The 21882-nt window shown below is 41.2% G+C and overlaps 1 protein-coding gene across 1 annotated transcript; it reads right to left on the reverse strand.

Moving 5' to 3' along the window:
• Nucleotides 1-430: 430 nt before the first annotated feature.
• Nucleotides 431-21214, reverse strand: LOC310988178 (natural resistance-associated macrophage protein 2-like; the record flags this gene model as incomplete). The annotated part of the gene is made up of 15 exons (XM_083974690.1): nt 21151-21214; nt 19362-19510; nt 19056-19178; nt 15678-15797; nt 11815-11921; nt 11595-11665; nt 11032-11099; nt 10030-10185; nt 8450-8608; nt 6742-6828; nt 5896-6015; nt 4618-4767; nt 1832-1905; nt 1558-1711; nt 431-535 (listed from the first exon to the last, which is right to left on the reverse strand). Exons 3-15 carry the CDS (start codon nt 19125-19127, stop codon nt 431-433), a joined length of 1443 nt encoding a protein of 480 aa, XP_083830816.1. The 5' UTR covers nt 19128-19178; nt 19362-19510; nt 21151-21214.
• Between the last annotated feature and the right edge of the window lie 668 nt (nt 21215-21882).

Consider the following 21882-nt stretch of genomic DNA (forward strand, 5'->3'; position numbering starts at 1 on the left):
ATCTAATTGAGAACTGAGAGAAAGTAGAGTTGAAAAAAGTGAGATGAAGATTATAGTGTTGAAATTATGATATAATAATAAGTGAGTGCACTGTAATGTTTTTTATATTTGATCTTAATTTTTTACATTTGATCTTAACAGTAAAATTAAGGTACAGGGTGACAAAAAAATATATGTGGCACTTGGCAACGATCTGAGGTTTCATGTGTGAGTCATGTGACATTATCAGTCTGGAGTCACATGACGAGACCCAACTCCTCTGGTCAGTTCATCGTGAATAAAAACTGTTTCTGTGACGTCTTGTTCAGTTCGTTCAGATCAGTTTTTCTTCTGTTTCCAACTCTTTGTGGTTGTTGGTTAGAAACATTAAAGTACCGAAGCATCGAAGCCTCGAAGCCTCGAAGCATCGAAGCATCGAAGCATCGCAGCCTCAGGTGTCGAACTCCGGCTGCTCCATCAGGATCCTCGTGTCGTTGTCGCTCCTCGACGCCGGGTCCAGACAGGAAACTCCCAGAGCGATGAGACACAGCCACGACTACACACACACACACACACACACACACACACACACACACACACAGAGTGAGGAGATATCGATCAATAACCGATCGATCAGATGACAGATGACACACGGTGACGTGTAGTGAAGTGAAGTGAACCCAGACACATGCAGCTCTCATCATCATGTGACCTCAAAGAAATGACTATAGATTTTGGGAAGAATCCTGTAGTCAGTCACCCCAGCTGTGGTTTTAAATAAATAACCAGGTAGTGGAAGTTGTCAACCAGTACAAATATCTGGGCATTCTGGTTGACAATAAGATTACTTTTGAGCCTCAAGTGGACGCAGTGTGCAAGAAAGTACATGAGCGTATCAGGGATGCAAACAGCGCGCCGAAACTCGCTTTTTTCATGACCAATTAGGTGACTTGTGTGAATGAGTTTTTGTTTTTGGGAGGGAGGGGGGTCTCAGCGTGTCAGCTGGGGTCAGTAACAGTGACAGTGACAATCACGTGAAACTGAGGCAAACTCATTCATGGTTGTGTCTGATTATACTGATAACAGCCGACCTCCGATGTAGACACGCGACGTGCGCCGGTGAAGGAAGCCCTAATAAGTGGAAAGACGTCGCCTCCACGATGTAGAATGTGTTCAATTCAAAAAGTGAAACTAACACATTATATAGGGCTATATGTCCATTACACACTGAATGAAACATCCCATGTCTTTATTTCTTCAGTTTATTTTAATAGTAATAATTATGACTAACATTCAGTGAAGACCTAAAAATCAGTATCTCCAAAATGGAAATATTGCAAAGGAATTTTTTTTTTTTTTAAGCATTTTAAATACAGAAATGTTGGCCCTCTGAAAACTATGTCCATCTATATGCACTCAATACTTGGTTGGGGTTGAACTACTGGAAATTGACTTTTCCATGATATTGTAATGTACTTATTATTATTGTTAATGGTGACACTTTTTACTTCTTTCAAGCAGATTTTCACTTGAAATAAGTAGAAAAATCTGATAGTGGAGCAAGTTTTTCTTCCCTACCAGGTATCCTACGAAGCTCAGGTAAGCGATGGAGAGCAGCGCCGCCACCACGTAGAGCCACACGCTGCCGAACTCCGTCACGTACGTCACCACGAAGTACATGTTGATGCTGCACACGACCAGGACGACCACGCCGCCGACCACCTTCAGCACGCTGCAGCGAGGGAGGGGGGGGGGGGGCAGAGAGAGACAGACAGAGAGAGGATGAACAGGTTTGAGGGCGTTTGAGGGTTTGGGGGTAAACTAGTGCAGGTTTTTCTCTGAATGAACTCACAGTCCGTTGGCGAACTCGTTCATGAGCGACGGTAAACTGGTGAAGGTGAGGATGGGGATGAGGGCGAAGGGAAGCTGGAGGAGAGATGAAGATGATGATGAGTCCTTTAGATTCAGATGTAAACATCCCTAACACATGTTATACAGTTTTTTACGATCGCTATGACCCGTTTTTCAATACTTTTAACACTTTTTCAAAAGTCTTCACACAGTTACCACAACATCAGCCTGTGTGGGCCATACAATTAACACATTTAACATTTTGTTTTAACTTCTTTTACACGTAAGCACAACTAAGACTAAAACAGTAGATGTTTAACTGGTAAATTTTCAATTGCTTTCACATTATAAGTCATTTTCATTTACAAATACTGTAATACAGTAAAGTGTTTACTGCACATCCTGTCATTTACTGTCTTGTTCTTTCATAAACTTTACATCCTGCAAAGCTGCAGCTGCTCTGAGATGGGCCGTTCACTTTTTGTACTGAGTGTTACAAAAAAAAGGAACAAAATTCATGCCCAACAAATGAAAAATGAAGAGGGGTTCAAAATAAACTACAACACGAACATCAGTTTATGATCAATACAATAATCTGTCTATTTCTGTTGGAAGACAACATGGTAGATCTGGTGAGTTGTGTTAGTGTATTATTGTATTTTAGAAATGTGTGTCTGTGTTTAGTTACACTGTGTGATTTTACGCATGAAATTAACTGTCTTGGGAATTGTGTGTTTTAGGTTTGATGTGTGTTAAAAGTGTTTCAAGTACTGATAAATGGGTCATAGAAAAAACTAAATAACTACTTCTCCAGCTCAGATAATTACTCACTAACAAAACGCATCAGACTGTGAAATTAACACAAACATGGATTCAGAGCGGAAAATGAAATCTAATCCAAACTGCTGTTTATCTTATAATCAGTGTTGGGCACGTTACTGGACTACTGAGAAACTAATTAGTTGTAGTTACTAGTTACTTTCCCCAAAAAGTAACTGAGTAACAGACAAGGAAAGTAACTATTGTGTTACTGTTTTATAAAATGCTCAAATATGTCATGTCACTAGGACTTCCCTCCCAAACCCCGGTTTATCTGGATCTAACATAGTGTAAGATGAATTTTATTTTGTTATAAGGGACTATTTTATGTTGTGTAATTAAAACTGTTATGTTAGAATGTTATAGGGCGGAATGATCTGGTTGGCCCAAGATAGAATGTTGGGGTGTTTATGTCAGTTGAGGAGTACAGGAGACAAGTGACTGGCAGTTGTCTCCTGTACTCCTCAACTGACATAAACACCCCAACATTCTATCTTGTTACTGTTACTCAGTTACTTCACTTGTGCTGTGGATGTGTCCCACAGCACAAGTGAACCAACCTCTGGCTTGGCAGCAGGACTCTCTCCCCACATACACAGCACTATCTGGTTCTCTCCCCTTACATCCGAGACAACTTGACACTGGACAGGCTTCTGTTCCTGCCTGCCCCTCAGTTCCCCTGCTACGGAGACCATCAGGTCGGGTCTCTCAAGTCCCATCTCAAGACAACCTAACACAGGATACTGCTCATACAGTGCCTGTCGGGACAAATGACACATACACTACTCGTGCAGGACGGGTTGTTCACAGGCCTCAACGGTTGGGGTTATAACATGTTCCTTCCCACTTACATGATTAACATGGACTGTTTAGTGTGGACTGGTACATACATTGGTGGGAATACTATTGTGATTTGTGTTTAAAAAAAAAAAAAAAAAAAAAAAAAAACTGTTAAAGCTGTCAATTTTCAAGTGTTTAGTATTTATGAAAAAAAAAAAAAAAGTTGATGTGATATATAAGTTTATGTGATGTACATATATGCTTATACTTTAAAGATGAATTTTATTTTTGAAATGAGGACATTTCATTTGAAGAGGGGGAAGAATGTAAGATGAATTTTATTTTGTTATAAGGGACTATTTTATGTTGTGTAATTAAAACTGTTATGTTAGAATGTTATAGGGCGGAATGATCTGGTTGGCCCAAGATAGAATGTTGGGGTGTTTATGTCAGTTGAGGAGTACAGGAGACGAGTGACTGGCAGTTGTCGTTTTGGTCTGGTTGTGTAAATAAACCATCGTCCTTAAACTACTCCGGAGCTCCCGTGCTGTTTCTCATCTACGACCCACGGATCTCTCAGATCGAGGTGACGCTAACAAGGCAGCGTTACAATAGTGTTACTTTCTGATGGACTTCTTGAGTGAACACTGCAAAAACTCAACATCTTTCCAAGAATATTTGTCTTATTTCTTGTCAAAATGTCTCATTTCTGGTCAAAACTAATCTCATTCCTCTTAAAATAAGACTCATCACCTAAAAATTAACTTGTTTTTAGATCATTTTCACTTGTTTCAAACTAATTTTCACTTGAAATAAGTAGAAAAATCTGCCAGTGAAAGTAAGTTTTTTGTGCTTGTAATAAGAAAGAAAAACTTGCTCCACTATCAGATTTTTCTACTTATTCCAAGTGAAAATCTGCTTGAAAGAAGTAAAAAGTGTCTAAAAACAAGCTGCTTTTTAATGTGATGAGTCTTATTTTAGATTTGTTTTGACTAGAAATGACATTTTGACTAGAACTATAAGACAAATATTCTTGGTAAGATTTTGAGTTTTTGCAGTGAAGTAATGGCTGTTAAATGCTGTTATTTAAATGCTGTTATTCCCGTCACTGGTCCTAATAATGATGTTAATGATGATGATGATGGGATGGCGTGGCGAGGCCCCGGGCGGAGCGGCGTGAGGTCAGACCTGCATGCTCTGCAGCACGTTGAGGAAGTCGTTCATCCCCGTCAGGTGCTGCACGTCCTGGAAGATGGCCACCAGCAGCGTGGGCGTGATGGCCAGCGAGCGCGTCAGCAGCACGCGGGCAAAACGGGACCAGCGCAGGTTCAGGAAGCCCTGAGGACCGGCAGGAAGTCAGCAGAGAGAGAGAGAGAGAGTGTGTGTGTGTGTGTGTGTGTGTGTGTGTGTCTGCAGACCCGCACATTTCAGACCCCTTGGTTTTTTGCTACAGCGCCACCTGTCTTGTTGCTAATGGTTACAGATAATGTATAAGAAATATGGACAATATGGATGGTAGTAGGAACGTAAATCACATTGCTCGTTTAATGTGTGAAAATGTATCTGACGGTGTAACGACGGTTTGACCATAATACGTTTACTACGATAGTCTTATATGCACGTCGTCAAACAGTAATATATATATAATATTGATCTTGTTGGAAGCTCGCTTGGCCGGCACATTTTGTTTAAGTTAATGAAACCGAGATACTTTAAAGGGACAACGAGGAGTTGTCGAAAAATTCCGCGACAATAAAAAAGTCTGATATTAATGTGGATGAATCTCCGTTACCACTTGTTAATGGTCCATTTTAGATAAATATATGGTTTTGTCTCTATGGTTATTTTGTTATTATTAGTGGTGGTGGAAATGCTGGGCGAGCCGACCAGCGTTTCTTTACTTTCGGTTTCGTGGCGAGTCATGAGAATAACGCCGCCGAATCTCTGTTTATGGTGGGAACTACGACGGTATGTGATCGTCTTCCAACCTCTGACTTTAATTCTTGATGAATGAAAACATGAGTCTGTCTTGCACCGGTCAAAGAATTTCACGGTGCGGAGGCTCATAAATGTAGTGTGGAAACACTTCGCTTTCCAAAACTCCTCGTTGTCCCTTTAAATACCGTGTGCTTAAATTAAACAGAAATAAAATTATAGGCTATGTGTGTGTGGGCCAACGTGTTCATACAATATAAAATGTCATACTGTTGTGGAAACGTTGGCCCAGACAAAAACTTTTATGACATTAAACGAACAATGTGATTCACGTTTGATACTCACGTTCCTACTGCCGTCCATGTTGTCCATATTTCGTATCTGTATCCATTAGCAACAAAAGCCATAGTAACCCCATGCAATAGAGCATTTAAAAGCATTTTATTTCATTGTAAGCTGTTTAAAAAAAAGTTTTAAAGTGTTCTAAGCTTCACAACCAATCAGATCTTGGCGTTTTCCTCCTCCACTCACCTCCATGACGAACTGGCCCGAGTACGTCCCCGTCATGGTGGAGCTCTGACCCGCGGCCAGGATCCCCACGGCCCAGATGTAGAGCGCCGCCGGGCCGAAGAAGCAGCCCAGCACCACGCCCTGACACACACACACACACACACACACACACACACACACACACACACACACACACACACACACACACATGAAACCAAACTAATTCAGCAGAGCTACGCATACAGAAACATCATAACAACAAGAGAGCGACTGGTTTAAATGTGAAAGTTACTTAAATCTATATCTTTAGCAGCATTTTTTACAGTGTAAAATATCACCTGTCCAACAGAACAACAATTTCAGATCAAAGTTAATGAAGCTCCACATCAGACTCATGGAAACAAATACACCAGAGTTGTGTTTACACTTTGTTTCTGCAGAATAAATGAATGCAGATTAAAAATGCATTAATTTAATGCAACCAGAGCCGGGAGGCGTCTGCCTGTGTCGCTGCTGAAGGAAAAAAAAACCCACCACAACTCAATAGGGTACAGTCTCAATCCGAGCCCTCAGGTAGATAAGAGTAAATGTACTGTGATGAGGACTGATGGGAACATTTGTGAGAGGAAACTAAAAGAGAAAAATCCCACAAATATGAAAGTTCATCTTCAGAGCTCAGAGAGAGAAACGTCTACAAATCAATACTTTCCTCCTAAAAAACTAAAACTAAATAAAAACTAAACTTAAACTTCTTCATCACTTGTTGAATGAACTAAAACTAAACTGCAATAAAAAAGCAAACTGGAAAAACTAAACTAAAATTTAACCTGTGTGTTTTATAGTGAAGGAAATGAAAGTGAAACTCACTCCTTTGTAGATGTCGACCTCTAGAGTCTGGTTGTCCAGAGGGAACATGTGTGTGTGAGGACTTCCTGACTCGTTACAGACGGTGTGCTGCAATCAGAAAACACCAAAGAGGAAACCAGAGATCTGTGAGCTGTGAACAGAACGAAGCCACTGAGGATTCACAAAGTTAATTAAAAAGGATAGTTCACCCAAAATTGAAATTGCACTCATTATCTAGTACTCCCCCTAAGGGCTGGGAGAAGTTTCAGAGTCCTCCGTGGCTTCTCTGAGTTACAGGGGGTCTCGGCGTAGCAGTGCATGTCCATATGACGGTTGCAAATGGATACCAACTGTCTTCGTAACAAAAAGACACAACAAAAAACATCCAAATGCCTCCATGCTGCTCGTATGTAATGTCCCTCTTGTATTGAAGCCCCGAAATGTGAAATTGTCCCGAAAAAAATTAAATGAGTCTATATTTCAAGCTTGTTTATAGAGGGATTATCTGTTTACCAACAAATCAGGATGCGTGCGCAACCTGACTGCAGAAAGAACCGGTTGTCATGGTTACCTCCATGGATCTAGTGTAGTCAAAGCGGTGTTTGCTAGCGATGTTGTCAGCCTACCACAACAGTTTATCACCTACTGATGTAGTGTGTGTTTTATACATAGACTGTAGGTTTTATAACGGCAGGAAAAAAAAAAAAAAAACGTCAGGACGGAGGATCGAGTTTGTACCGCGGCAACTCAGCCACGGGACAAGACACGGACACTCACAGCACGGCGTCGGTTATCGGTAAAAACAACACTGTCACTGTGCATCCCTAACGTTACCTACAGCTATTTAACAGACAATCATGTTCAGGAAAATACTCACGATTACAAAACTCAGTGTCTGTGAGGACTTCACTGAGCTGCTGCCTGGTCAGAGAGGGAAGAGGACGGACCTGTCTAAAGTCTGGAACAACTGCATAACGTAACTATAACATTACGTGCATGGCTGAGTATGTACCGGTAATCTAAAACAATGTAGCTTAACGTTAATTAATCTCAGCTTGCTTTCCATTAGTATGTGACCTCGTCTTCAGTCACTGTCGTAGTAAACATTTCACAACTCATTCGCTGCAGTTCTAACGTTACAGCTGTGCCTGTGAGCATTTAGCTTTATCACCATTCAAACCAACGTATCCAACACGTTATATTGCTCGAAATTAATCGCCAATGTACTATTTTCTCTCTCGTTTGCCTTGAAATGGGTGCGAGTTGACGGTATTCTGTTAAATTTGCGCGTTTTGTTATTTTTATCAAAACAATTAGTGCAACTTCCAGCACAAAAAGACACGATCACGGCTCTTGCTGCTCTCTTTCTGCAGGCGACATGCGCAGTAGAACGTCAGTGACGTAGGCTGGTAATCCCTCTATAGCGGAAGCTCCTCTTCCTGGTCCATCCAAATTTGACGAACCGGGAAGAGGAGCTTCGAGAAGCTTCAGCTACAAACAAGCTTGAAAAATAGACTTATTTAATTTTTTTCGGAACAATTTCTCATGTCGGGGCTTCAATACAAGACGGACATTACATACGAGCAGCATGGAGGTATTTGGATGTTTTTTGGTGTGTCTTTTTGTTACAGTACGAAGACAGTTTTCAATTTTGGGTGAACTATCCCTTTAAACTGAATCAATTAGGGCATTAACAGCGAGCAGCGGTGGCGGCGGCTGAGACACTCACCACCTCCATGTTGGTGCGGTTGTAAAAAGCTTCGGCGAAAACGGCGACGACGAAGACGTTGATGAGGAAGGAGAGGAACAGAGCGATGGTCGCCTCCAGGAAGAAATACTTGTTGGCTTCCTTCACCTGCTTCCTGTCGCTCCGGTCCACGTCTCGGGACTGAAACACAGGAGGACACACACCGCAGCGCCGGACCAGGTTCAAGTCCAGACAGAACAACAGGTAGAACAGATACATGAGACTAGAGACTGTAGGTGTTCAACTCCATAGTCATCTGTCTTGGACACCACACATACAGTATCTAATCTGTCAGAAACTGGTTCAGACTGATGCTATGGTTGGTACAACAGCCAAATATTTACGACTTTTTTCTCGTAAATGTATGGCTTTTTTCTTGGAGGAAATGTATGACTTTATTCTCGTAAATGTACGACTTTATTCTTGTAATGTTATGACTTTATTCTCATAATGTTATGACTTTATTCTCGTAATGTTATGACTTTTTTCTCGTAGGAAATGTACGACTTTATTCTCGTAAATTTACGACTTTATTCTCCTAATATTTACGACTTTATTCTCGTAAATTTATGACTTTATTATCGTAATGTTGTGACTTTTTTCTCGTAAATTTATGACTTTATTCTCGTAATGTTATGACTTTTTTCTCGTAGGAAATGTACGACTTTATTCTCCTAATATTTACAACTTTATTCTCGTAAGTTTACGACTTTATTCTCGTAAATTTATGACTTTATTCTCGTAATGTTGTGACTTTTTTCTCGTAAATTTATGACTTTATTCTCATAATGTTATGGCTTTTTTCTTGTAGGAAATGTACGACATTATTCTCGTAAATTTACGACTTTATTCCCGTAAATGTATGACTTTATTCTCGTAATGTTATGACTTTTTTTTCGTAGGAAATGTACGACTTTATTCTCGTAAATTTATGATTTTATTCTCGTAAATTTATGACTTTATTCTCGTAATGTTATGGCTTTTTTCTCGTAGGAAATGTACGACTTTATTCTCGTAATGTTATGACTTTATTCTCGTAATGTTATGACTTTTTTCTCGTAGGAAATGTACGACTTTATTCTCGTGAATTTATGACTTTATTCTCGTAATGTTATGACTTTTTTCTCGTAGGAAATGTACGACTTTATTCTCGTGAATTTATGACTTTATTCTCGTAAATTTACGACTTTATTCTCTAAGTCTGTGTTTTTTTTTTTCTTAATGTGGCCCTAATACTCTATCGTACTTATCGAAAAAAAAACACCAGTTTCTTGCTAAATAAAGTGTGACAAATTATGTAAAATTTGTCAAAATACATAGTATTGCATTGAAAAAAAAGTGAATTACATTTATTTTCCCTGTATATAATCAGATTTTTATGAAAATACACCGGTAACATCACTTGACACTGGGCTGCATGACGTCATTTGTGTCTGTTCTATATTGTATTGTGTTTCAGTGTTTGTATTGTATTCTGTAATGTGTTTATGTTCTGGACTCTTGGAGGAATCACCCAACTGGCCTAAAAGAGATCCAAATAACACAACAGAGCAGAGCTTCACCTTGACCAGAGCGGAGTGCAGGTAGATGTTGTGCGGCATGATGACGGCGCCCACGATGCCCACGGCCTGAGTCAGCTGCACCGCGCCGCAGCCCTCGCAGTACGGCACGAACATCCCCATCAGCAGCTGGCCCTGGTCCGGCCCCACCGTCACATACTGAGCCACAGGAAACACAGGAAACACAGGAAACAACAGGAAACAACAGGAAACACAGGAAACACAGGAAACACAGGAAACAACAGGAAACACAGGAAACACAGGAAACAACAGGAAACACAGGAAACACAGGAAACACAGGAAACAACAGGAAACACAGGAAACACAGGAAACACAGGCGTTAGAGCGGCTACGTCTATTTCCTGCAGATGCCCACTCAGGCTGCAGAGCCCGAGCACGTAGCCGATTGGTGCTTCAAAAACAAAACTCCCCAGACTGAAAAACTTTCTGTTATAAAATGAAAAACTGTGCAGTATAATAATAAGACAAAAACAATAATCCTGTGCAAACACAGTCAAAAACTAGTCTCGGCTCCATATCTTCATTATTTAACCAAAAAACACACATTATATGTCTTAACCAATAAGAAAACTGTATTATTAGTTGTTATAAGTCTTAAATAATTAAACACCCTGCAACCAGGCTATGGAACTGCTCTTTATCTTCAAGTTTCAATCAAACCAAAAACCAAAAAATCTAAATTATTTACAGCTTTGTTTATAAGGTACAAACGACTCTGACAAGTTCGACTGAGCAGACTCTCGTTATAAGTACGCAACGTACATGAACTGCACATTAAGACTCTGAATGAATGTAATTTAATGTTTAACTCGGGTTATTTAGATAATTAAAACAATACATGACTTGTCTTAAATGTACACGTGACCTTTAATATGTTCATTTTCAACATTCATGAGCCTGTGAATCCTCATTTTACTGTCACTGACTATTTAATGCATTGATTATTGATTTAATTATCAGATGCAGGTTTGTTAACTTAAATACCTCATATCCAAACGTGAAGGCCATGATGGAGATGAGAACACCGAAGAACGCCTCCAGCTTCCTCAGACCTGCAGAGAAAGAGAAACAACGACGTGTTTCACTTTCATCTGAACTCGATCCATGTCAAACTGGGACAGGAACACTGCAAAAACTCAAAATCTTTCCAAGAATATTTGTCTTATTTCTTGTCAATATGTCAAAACTAAACTCTTTCCACTTAAAATAAGACTCATCACCTAAAAATTAACTTGTTTTTAGATCATTTTCACTTGTTTCAAACTAATTTTCAATTGAAATAAGTAGAAAAATCTGCCAGTGAAAGGAAGTTTTCTGAGCTAAAAGTAATAAGAAAGAAAAACTTGCTCCACTATCAGATTTTTCTACTTATTTAAAGTGGAAAATTAGCTTGAAAAAATTAAAAAGTGTCTAAAAACAAGCTACTTTTTAAAATGTGATGAGTCTTATTTTATGTATAATTAGATTTATTTTGACTAGAAATAAGACAAATATTCTTGGTAAGATTTTGAATTTTTGCAGTGAAGTGGCCTGCACGCCGTACATACCGTACTTATCCAGGAAGAGGAAGACGAAGGTGTCGATGATGGTGATGAGGACGCCGCCCCACAGAGGGATCCTACGGGTGAGAACACACACACACACACACACACACACACACACACACACACACACACACACACACACACACACACACACACACACAGGAAGTGAAGCGATCGACATCCAACATGGTGGCGGTAGAGGAGCGAGTCTGTTGGACGTCACCTGTCGGAGGAGAGGAGGTTGAAGGCGATGGCACAGCCGATGACTTCCTGCATGTCGGAGCCGATGATCGCCAGCTCCACCATCAGCCACAGGACGATACGAGGAGCCTGCAGGAGAAACATCAAGATACTGCAATGTTATGGGATAGTTCAACATTTTGGCAAATTGGCCCATCACCATAATCCCTATAGTCATAGCAGTAGGTTCGTTACCTTTAATTGTCGGTGCAAGCTGTTTTTAGAACGGCGGAGCAGAGCCGTGAGCTGCTCAGAGCTACGCTACGTAGGCTCATGGGATTTCTTGGTTTCCCTCATCAAACTCATCAAATACACAATCCAACAACTCCACAACGCTCTGGTGGACAAGTTGTGAGCTGCACATTCACCACGCTATGAGATAATAACACAACGTTACCACACAGAGTTGTTTTAGAGGGAAATACAGAGTCTGCTTGATGAAAAACTGTCCCTGAAGGCAACACGCATCAGCGGTTTTGCATGAATTTCCCTACAACAACTCTGTGTGGTAACGTTGTGTTATTATCTCATAGCGTGGTGAATGTGCAGGTCACAACTTGTCCACCAGAGCGTTGGGGAGTTGTTGGATTGTGTATTTGATGAGTTTGATGAGGGAAACCAAGAAATCCCATAATGAGCCTCCGTAGCGTAGCTCTGAGCAGCTCATGGCTCTGCTCCGCCGTTCTAAAAACAGCTTGCACCGACAATTAAAGGTAACGAACCTACTGCTATGACAATAGGGATTATGGCAATGGGCCAATTTGCCAAACTATCCCTTTAAAGGGATAAGCCAGCATTTTTTTGTGTCTTGCCTCGAGTCCATGACCAGCAGATAGACACCATCCTTTCGACTGTGCGTGCGGTAACCATGGAGATAGAGCCATATCGCCGTAATTAGCTTAGCTCAAACACTGGAAGTGTATGGGTAGTGTTAGCCTGCCTCCTACCTGAGCCGAAATCAGCAGTCAGAAGCTTTTAGCTCTAAACTCTAACTAAATCACTTTATCCACATTTCAAACATGTTTAGGTGAGAAAGTAGCCGTTTAGATCAGCAGTGTGTCGTTAATTTGTCTAAATACCAGCTGTTTACAATTTTGTTGGGATGAATTCGGCGCTACTCAAGCTAGCCGTTGTGACCAACGCACTTCCAGTTACTTTCACAAAATAAAAACACCCGTTGCCCTTTACATACAGAAAACCATGACGATAGAATTTGTGCTTTTACTTTGAAACAGGAAGCTAACCTACCCTCGATGTAGCTAGCTTGAACCAAAATAAAGCGTCTTTGCTTGAACCCTCCGTTTTGACCGATCTCGTCCCGTTAGCGGCATTTGACCGCTCAAGATGCCTTACCGGAGAGTTTTGTCAGCTCTGAGACAAAGATCGGCCCGCCGGTTTCCCTTTAGAGTTGCTGAAGAGTTTCTCTGATGACTTTAGGTGGAGGCAGGCTAACACTACCCATACACTTCCAGCGTTTGAGCTAAGCTAATTAGCGACTTTAGGTAGGAGGCAGGCTAACACTGATACACTTCCAGTGTTTGAGCTAAGCTAATTAGCGACTTTAGGTAGGAGGCAGGCTAACACTACCCATACACTTCCAGTGTTTGAGCTAAGCTAATTAGTGACTTTAGGTAGGAGGCAGGCTAACACTACCCATAGACTTCCAGTGTTTGAGCTAAGCTAATTAGCGACTTTAGGTGGAGGCAGGCTAACACTACACACTTCCAGTGTTTGAGCTAAGCTAATTAGCGACTTTAGGTGGAGGCAGGCTAACACTACCTATACGATTCCAGCGTTTGAGCTAAGCTAATTACGGGTGATACAGGCTCTATCTCCCTCGATGTAGCTAGCTTGAACCAAAAGAAACCGTCTTTGCTTGAACCCTCCGTTTTGACCGATCTCGCCCCGTTAGCGGCATTTGACCACAGTTCAGATGTGACTCCATAAAGTCATTTTCCAGCTTTACATCCTTTTGTTTTATAGGCTATATCTATATCAGTCGTTTTTTAATCCTCAGGTTTTAGAGAAGCAGAGACATTTCATTCAACCTGGATTTAGAGCTAGGCTATATATAAACATGAATGATTGTTTCAGTCGCTCTGAATTTAACTGTAAATGTCCTGTTTCCTGTGATAATGTTTGTTCTTGTCTTCCGTTATATAACAGAGGATTAGAGCCGCCGCCGCGGCAACAACAGAGCTGCTTACGCAACAACCAGCATCTTCAGCTCAGGTGGTCGCGGCTTTTTTTTTTTTTTACCCGTATGCAACTCATACCATGCCGCCATAAATCACAACTCCGCAAAGTCTCGGCATATCATTCAAAAAGTCCTGCACAGGGAATTATTTATTGTGCTTATACCTTTCTTGTTTATTTGTCCTAAACAGCCAACAGCCGTATCACTGCTGTTATATTAGTAAATTATAATTTAAAGGGTCTCAGACACATAATATCACATTCTTATCTTTCGCCTCCCACCGACCCTCCCAGATCCCAAGTTCTTCTCACCATCTTCCTTTGTATGGAACTTTATGCATGATGAATTGATATGGATGAATATCAAAATATGAAGCCCTAAGATTGAGGGGGTCATTTTTTTTAAAGGTGTACAGAAAAGAAAATTGAATTTGAGCCCACTCTGGGTCATAAAATTAATATGATAACTCATCTTTCAGACGATGTAGGCCAAACTTTGTGCAAAATTCTATTTTTGAGTAAATCCGGATGAAAGTGTGTATTTTTTTTCCCGCATTGCATAATGCAGGCGCATGGATTATACGTCAGCCTGTACACGATTCACCAGCCACTGATATTGGATCCGTCATCCGTCATTCAAACGTCTGAGACACACACACACACGGAGCTCGGTCTCGCCCCAAGCTTTGAATATCCCGCCCGCTCGATAACGACCAATCAAATTCGTTTTCCTCACTCGGGTAAACTCGTGTTGCAGCTCGTGACAACTCAGCGCGACAAACAGGACAAACGGCCATTTCTGTACACCTTTAAAGCCTGCTGATGTCATCAGCGTCTGTGTAAGAAGCTACACATCACATTGCATTATAGTGGAGGAGACCAGAGATGGGATGGGGTTATCAAACATTATTTGTTCCAACATTTCAATCATTTCTTTTTAGATGTGAAGAATGTGAAGTCTGAAAATACATTTGTTAAATTTTGAATAGTTTGGGTTATTTTTATTGGGGGGGACAACAATTCATGTTTTTCAGAAATTGTGGGGGATCTGAACCCAGAACCAAACCCAGACCCAGACCCAGACCCAGACTAGGGATGTCACGATTACTTGTTTTCACAATTAATCATGGTATTTAACGCCACAATTAATTGATCGTAAAGATTCCTAAATACCGTTACTTTCACAAAAATTTGATGTTGGAACCATATCGGCAGATGTGCACAAAACTAAAGGTAAATGCACAGATACTGGTCCATTTATCTAACGTAACATTGAATTGGTAGGAATTTAAATGTTAGCGTGTCATTTTTAATTTTCAAGAAAAAGCAAAACAAAACAAAAAACGATTAAAATAAACACAAACATTTGGTATAGATGACAATTTATGACCTGAATATTTCAAACGCTTCCCCTGGGGGGTTAATAATTGGTCATAATATTAATAGATACTTGAAATATTTTGTGTAAACAATGTGTAATGTAATTATATTTTGACTATATTTGATTTTACACATGTTGTGAAATTAATTAGTGCATAATAATGGTGATAATCTAATCGTACCAAGAAAATGTATAATCATGACATCCCTAACCCAGACCCAGACCCAGACCACCGGACCCAGACCCAGACCTGGTACTGACTGACTCACCGTGCGGTACTGGCGGTTGCAGACTTCAGCCAGGTGCATCCCCGTGACCACGCCGAGCCGGGCCGCCAGCCGCTGCAGCAGGAGGCCGATGATGGTGGCGCCCAGCAGGACCCAGAGGAGCTGCAGAACCAGAACCAGGACCAGAACCAGAACCAGAACAGAGACACCGGGTCAGCAAACACTTAAACCAGGTCGAAGACAGAGACTGATGCTGCAGTTGAAAACTCAGATTTCCGACTTCGGGACGCACCACAACCAGAATGACCATAAGGACAAACTTTACATTTACAGTGCTTCATGTAACTGAAGCATTAAAACATTACAAAGGACACAAACAAATAAAAAAGAAGCATTTTAAAATAATGAAACAGATCATTTAAAATAGAGAGAAATAACAACATTGATTTATCAGTAAGTAATCTGTAACTGTAAGTAAATATTGTATTTCTCCCTATTCTGATGATGATGAGACGGTTTGACTTTTGACGGTACTGTGACGCAATTTTTGGACACAAATGTAGAGTAGTTTCTTCTTTGATGTGAGCAATGAATGCTGAAAGGGGTGGAGCCTGTCCTTATATGATCTGTTCAAAGTTGTAAAAGGTTGTAAAACTATGTATGGTAGAAACTTAGGAATGTGTGTTCAGCATTTGGACAATCACCTGTGGCTGTTTTTGTTTAACTTAACATTATAGTGCAAGACCGTGTATGGAGTCGCCCTCAGGAAGTGATGTATGTAGCACAGGTGCTGAAACATTGTGACGTGTATATACGCAGGTAAACTCATGTAAAACCACTGATACACGTTGCCTTCAGGGACAGTTTTTCATCAACAGTCTCTGTATTTCCCTCTAAAACAACTCTGTGTGGTAACGTTGTGTTATTATCTCATAGCGTGGTGAATGTGCAGCTCACAACTTGTCCACCAGAGCGTTGTGGAGTTGTTGGATTGTGTATTTGATGAGTTTGATGAGGGAAACCAAGAAATCCCATAATGAGCCTCCGTAGCGTAGCTCTGAGCAGCTCATGGCTCTGCTCCGCCGTTCTAAAAACAGCTTGCACCGACAATTAAAGGTAACGAACCTACTGCTATGACTATAGGGATTATGGTGATGGGCCATTTTGACAACATATTGAACTATCCCTTTAATGCAGATGTTATTTTTTTCCATTAATTAGCTCATGTCTGTGGTTTATGTTGATGTAGCTGAGCATCCAACTAACCAACAACACAACACAACACAACCACCGCAGCGTGCAGAGCTTCACCTTGACCAGAGCAGAGTGCAGGTAGATGTTGTGCAGCATGATGACGGCTCCCACGATGCCCACGGCCTGAGCCGTGAAGTTTTAGCATTTTATTATTTTAGTTTCAGAACTAAATTGTTAACTAATTACAGGTGTTAAAGGGATAGTAGCATTTTTTTTTAAGTGGGGTTGTATGATCTACAAATAGCCCCTAGGTACTTTAATTGCAGTAGAAGACTCTCTGCACTCCTCCCGTTAACAACGCCAGCCCATAATAGCCCTGCCCAGAGATTTACAACATACAGTGTTGTGAATGGAATTAAAGTACTTAGGGGCTATTTGTAGATCATACAACCCCACTTTAAAAAAATGCTACTATACCTTTAACTGGGATATTGTTTATACACATCAGTTTTAATCATAGGGACAAGATGTTTAAACTATGACCTGATGGTGGCGCTAGATGAACAGTCTGTGAATAAACTCTGATCCTCTCTGGACACCATCGATGTTTCTTTATCTGTTTTTGCACCAAACATCACAGTGATTCATGGTGTCGACCTGCTGGTTATTTTATTTCTGAACATTATGTCACAAACATCTTCAGACTCTGTGTTTGTTTTCCTGTTTCAACAGACAGAAATAGTTTCTGGTGTCAGATCCATCAAACCGAGGAGCAGCAGAGGAAGAGTCTCTGGTTTGATTCTGACTTCATCACAGTGAGTTCAGGTTTCACCCACACAGGAGATCAACTCTGAGAGATATTTATACGTGTAGAAGAGAAAACTTCTCCTCAACACAATAAAACTACATTTATATGGAAGTCGACCCAGATTGATCATCAGTGATGCTGCTAATAAAACTACAATCTGTTTTACTACACCTGAGTCATCATCCCAGACAGGTGGAGCTGAGTTTTCACTGTTAAAGGGATAGTTCACTCAAAATTGAAATTTCACTCATTATCTCCTCCCCCTCATGTGGACTAAGGGCTGTGAGAAGTTTCAGAGTCCTCCGTGGCTTCTCTGAGTTACAGGGGGTCTCGGCGTAGCAGTGCATGTCCATATGACGGTTGCAAATGGATACCAACTGTCTTCGTAACAAAAAGACACACCAAAAAACATCCAAATACCTCCATGCTGCTCGTATGTAATGTCCGTCTTGTATTGAAGCCCCAACATGAGAAATTGTTCCAAAAAAATTAAATAAGTCTATATTTTAAGCTTGTTTGTAGCTCGAGATTCCAGCAGAGAAACACTGGGAGCTCTCGGAACAATTTCTCATGTTGGGGCTTCAATACCAGAGGGACATTACATACGAGCAGCATGGAGGTATTTGGATATTTTTTGGTGTGTCTTTTTGGACGAAGAAAAGTGAGCTCTGTTCTCAACCGTCATATGGACATGCAGTGCTGAAATTTCAATTTTGAGTGAACTATCCCTTTAAGAAAACAACAGACTGTTCCTTTAACTGATGATCTGGTTTAAGGCTGAAGGATCAGTCACTGTTTCACCACTCTGTCAACACTCACTCCGTCTCTACCAGACTCTGTTTCCGGGTCCCAGAAGGACGAAGTTCATCTCTGTTAAACTTTGACGTGTCGTCTTCAGCTGATCTGAGACCAACAGGCTGATGTTTGATGGTTTTTACATGTTTCTGTCTCTTTGAGGTCGTTTGGCGTCTTTTTTTTTTATCAATCACTTTACTCCAGAACAATATTCAAAACATGTTTAAGGAAAGAGAGGGGAGATATGAGCTGAGAGGGAAACTCTAAAACAACCAACTATAGGGATTATGGCAATGGGGCAATTTGCCAAAATGTTGAACTATCCCTTTAAGTTTGAATTAATGAATGTTGATTGATGCCTGACTGTAGTACTACTACTACTACTACGTTGTGTCTCTGCAGTTGTCGTCAAGCTGCTGTTGTTTTAACAATCTGTTTAACTATCAAAGTCAATATTGATCAAAGATGTTGATAAAGTTCCAGCTTTTGAATCAGAACATCTACTGGTCTATTCCTCCTGTTATGAGCTTGTAAACTGAATGTATCTGGACTGTAAACGAGTTAATTCATCTATACTTATATGTATTTCAGAGATCAGACAGTTGAGTGTGAAGGTATTGTACCTTGAATCCGGCTTTAGCTCCAGACTGCAGGTCAGACTCGATGTTTCCCGGGTCCAGGTAGGCGATGCTCATCAGGAAGCCCGGCCCGGTGAAGGCCCACAGCTTACGCAGGCTGATGCCGCACTGCAGGAGAGAAATACAACCATCACACAGTAAACTCACTGTCACAGCAGCAGCAGCAGCAGCAGCAGCAGCAGCAGCAGCAGCAGCAGCAGCAGCAGCAGCAGCAGCAGCAGCAGCAGCAACAGCAGCAGCAGCAGCAGCAGCAGCAGCAGCATCCCATCATGAACACCCTGCAGGACTCACCACGCCGTCGTCCTCGGGAACAGGAACTCTCTGGTCGAAGTAGGCGCTGGACGACGGGTCCTGGTCCTGTTTGTTGAGGAAGACGGACGGAGCGGAGACTCTGTGGGTGTGAGTGGTCTGGATCACGGCTTTGTCTCCGACCTCGTCGTCTGAAACACAAAGAAAAAACACAAAATAAATGTCTGAAGATTCACAGCAGCAGCAGACCACAGTGTCTGATCCACTGTCTTATAACAGATTGACTCAGGTCCAATCAAACGTCCTGTATGAGACGTCTGGACGGTTTAAAGCAGAAGTGAGTGATATATTTGTGTTAATATAAGTCTTAAATAGTTGTATCTTCCGACAGCAATCACTTCTATAGAGTGTTTGGACTGAAACACGGGTCTGTCAGTCACTCTGCTCTGCTCTGAGCCGAAGAGAAAACATTTATCGTATCCTACAGTTTTTATCCAATGAGGAGAGAGAACGGCATGCAGGGCTGTGTGTGCAGCCAAGGAACGCCGTGAATGTGGTGACGTAGGGACGAGGACTGTTATGGTGCGTTCAAGGAAACTCGTAACTCGTGTTTTTCCGACCGTGAAGTCGTACCAGTTCGATCTGGTACGAGTTCACGGGTCAGAAGTTACGAGTGGCCGTTATAGTGACTTTCACCGGTAAAACAGGTCGGAGAAACACGAGTGGGTTGCCTGGAACGCTACAAAGTCGTAAGTCGTGACTTGAAGCTGTAATTTACGATTTCAAAAGCCTGCCTGGAACGCAGCATTAGCCAAAACGACCGGATCACTTACTTCTGCTTTAATACAGTTACTGAGTTTCTATTTGAGGTATTAATGTGTGAGTGGACGGACAGAAGAAAAATACAGTAAGATAAATATGAGCTGATCTGATCAACAACATCAGCTGTTTCACTGCAAAAACTCAAAATCTTACCAAGAATATTTGTCTTATTTCTAGTCAAAACTAATCTCATTCTACTTAAAATAAGACTCATCACATTAAAAAGCAGCTTGTTTTTAGACACTTTTTTACTTCTTTCAAGCAGATTTTCACTTGAAATAAGTAGAAAAATCTGACAGTGGAGCAAGTTTTTCTTTCTTATTACAAGCACAAAAAACTTGCTTTCACTGGCAGATTTTTCTACTTATTTCAAGTGAAAATTTATTTGAAACAAGTGAAAATGATCTAAAAACAAATACATTTTTAGGTGATGAGTCTTATTTTAAGTAGAAAGAGATTAGTTTTGACTAGAAATGAGACATTTTGACAAGAAAAAGGACAAATATTCTTGGAAAGATTTTGAGTTTTTGCAGTGTTCCCACTTGCCATGGAAATATGGACGTCTAAATGAACTTTGAGTAAATATTCGAACTGATTTTCAGCTCAATGACGACAACTCCATCTTCATATGAATGAATGAAAGCTCCAGAACAGCTGCTAAAGAAACATGGAGGTGAATAAAAAACACATTTCTGTCACATCAGATGAGTTCTTTACAACAACTCCTTTGTGTTGTCTTCATGTTTGTATGATCAGTTTCTCTGTGTTGAGAAGTTTCAGAGTGAACATGAGCAGTGAACAGACTGAAACTGGGACAGAAGTGAAGTCCAGTGTGTGTATGTGGGGCAGAGAGATGAACATGAGAGATAAACTGGTAATAAAACCACAGCTGCAGTTTGTCCTGGTTCACAGAGCAGGAGGAGGAGGAGGAGGAGGAGGAGGAGGAGGAGGAGGAGGAGGAGGAGGAGGAGGAGGAGGAGGAGGAGGAGGAGGAGGAGAAGAAGCTCACCTGGTGCTGCCGTCTGCTGCTCCACCTCCTGGTCTGTGGGGGCGCTGGGGGGCAGCGAGGAGATGTGGATGTCCTCAGCAGGGGGGGAAGCCCTCGCTGCAGGGAGACAACAGGAGTGGATTAATAAAGTCACAGTGCACACAAAGTGGCAGTAGGTTCGTTACCTTTAATTGTCGGTGCAAGCTGTTTTTAGAACGGTGGAGCAGAGCCGTGAGCTGCTCAGAGCTACACTACGGAGGCTCATTATGGGATTTCTTGGTTTCCCTCGTCATCAAACTCATCAAATACACAATCCAACAACTCCACAACGCTCTGGTGGACAAGTTGTGAGCTGCACATTCACCACGCTATGAGATAATAACACAACGTTACCACACAGAGTTGTTGTAGAGGTAAATACAGAGACTGTTGATGAAAAACTGTCCCTGAAGGCAACGTGCATCAGCAGTGGTTTTGCATGAATTTGATGAGTTTGATGAGGGAAACCAAGAAATCCCATAATGAGCCTCCGTAGCGTAGCTCTGAGCAGCTCACGGCTCTGCTCCGCCGTTCTAAAAACAGCTTGCACCGACAATTAAAGGTAACGAACCTACTGCTATGACTATAGGGATTATGGCAATGGGAACAATTTGCCAAAATGTTGAACTATCCCTTTAAGTTGTTGTCCAGGACGTCTACAAAGTCAAACATGACACATTATTTTATCTTTTTTAAAGCAGCAGTAAGTGACCC

The sequence above is a fragment of the Trachurus trachurus genome (assembly GCF_905171665.1).
Source record: "Trachurus trachurus genome assembly, chromosome: 7".
Lineage (NCBI taxonomy): Eukaryota > Metazoa > Chordata > Actinopteri > Carangiformes > Carangidae > Trachurus > Trachurus trachurus.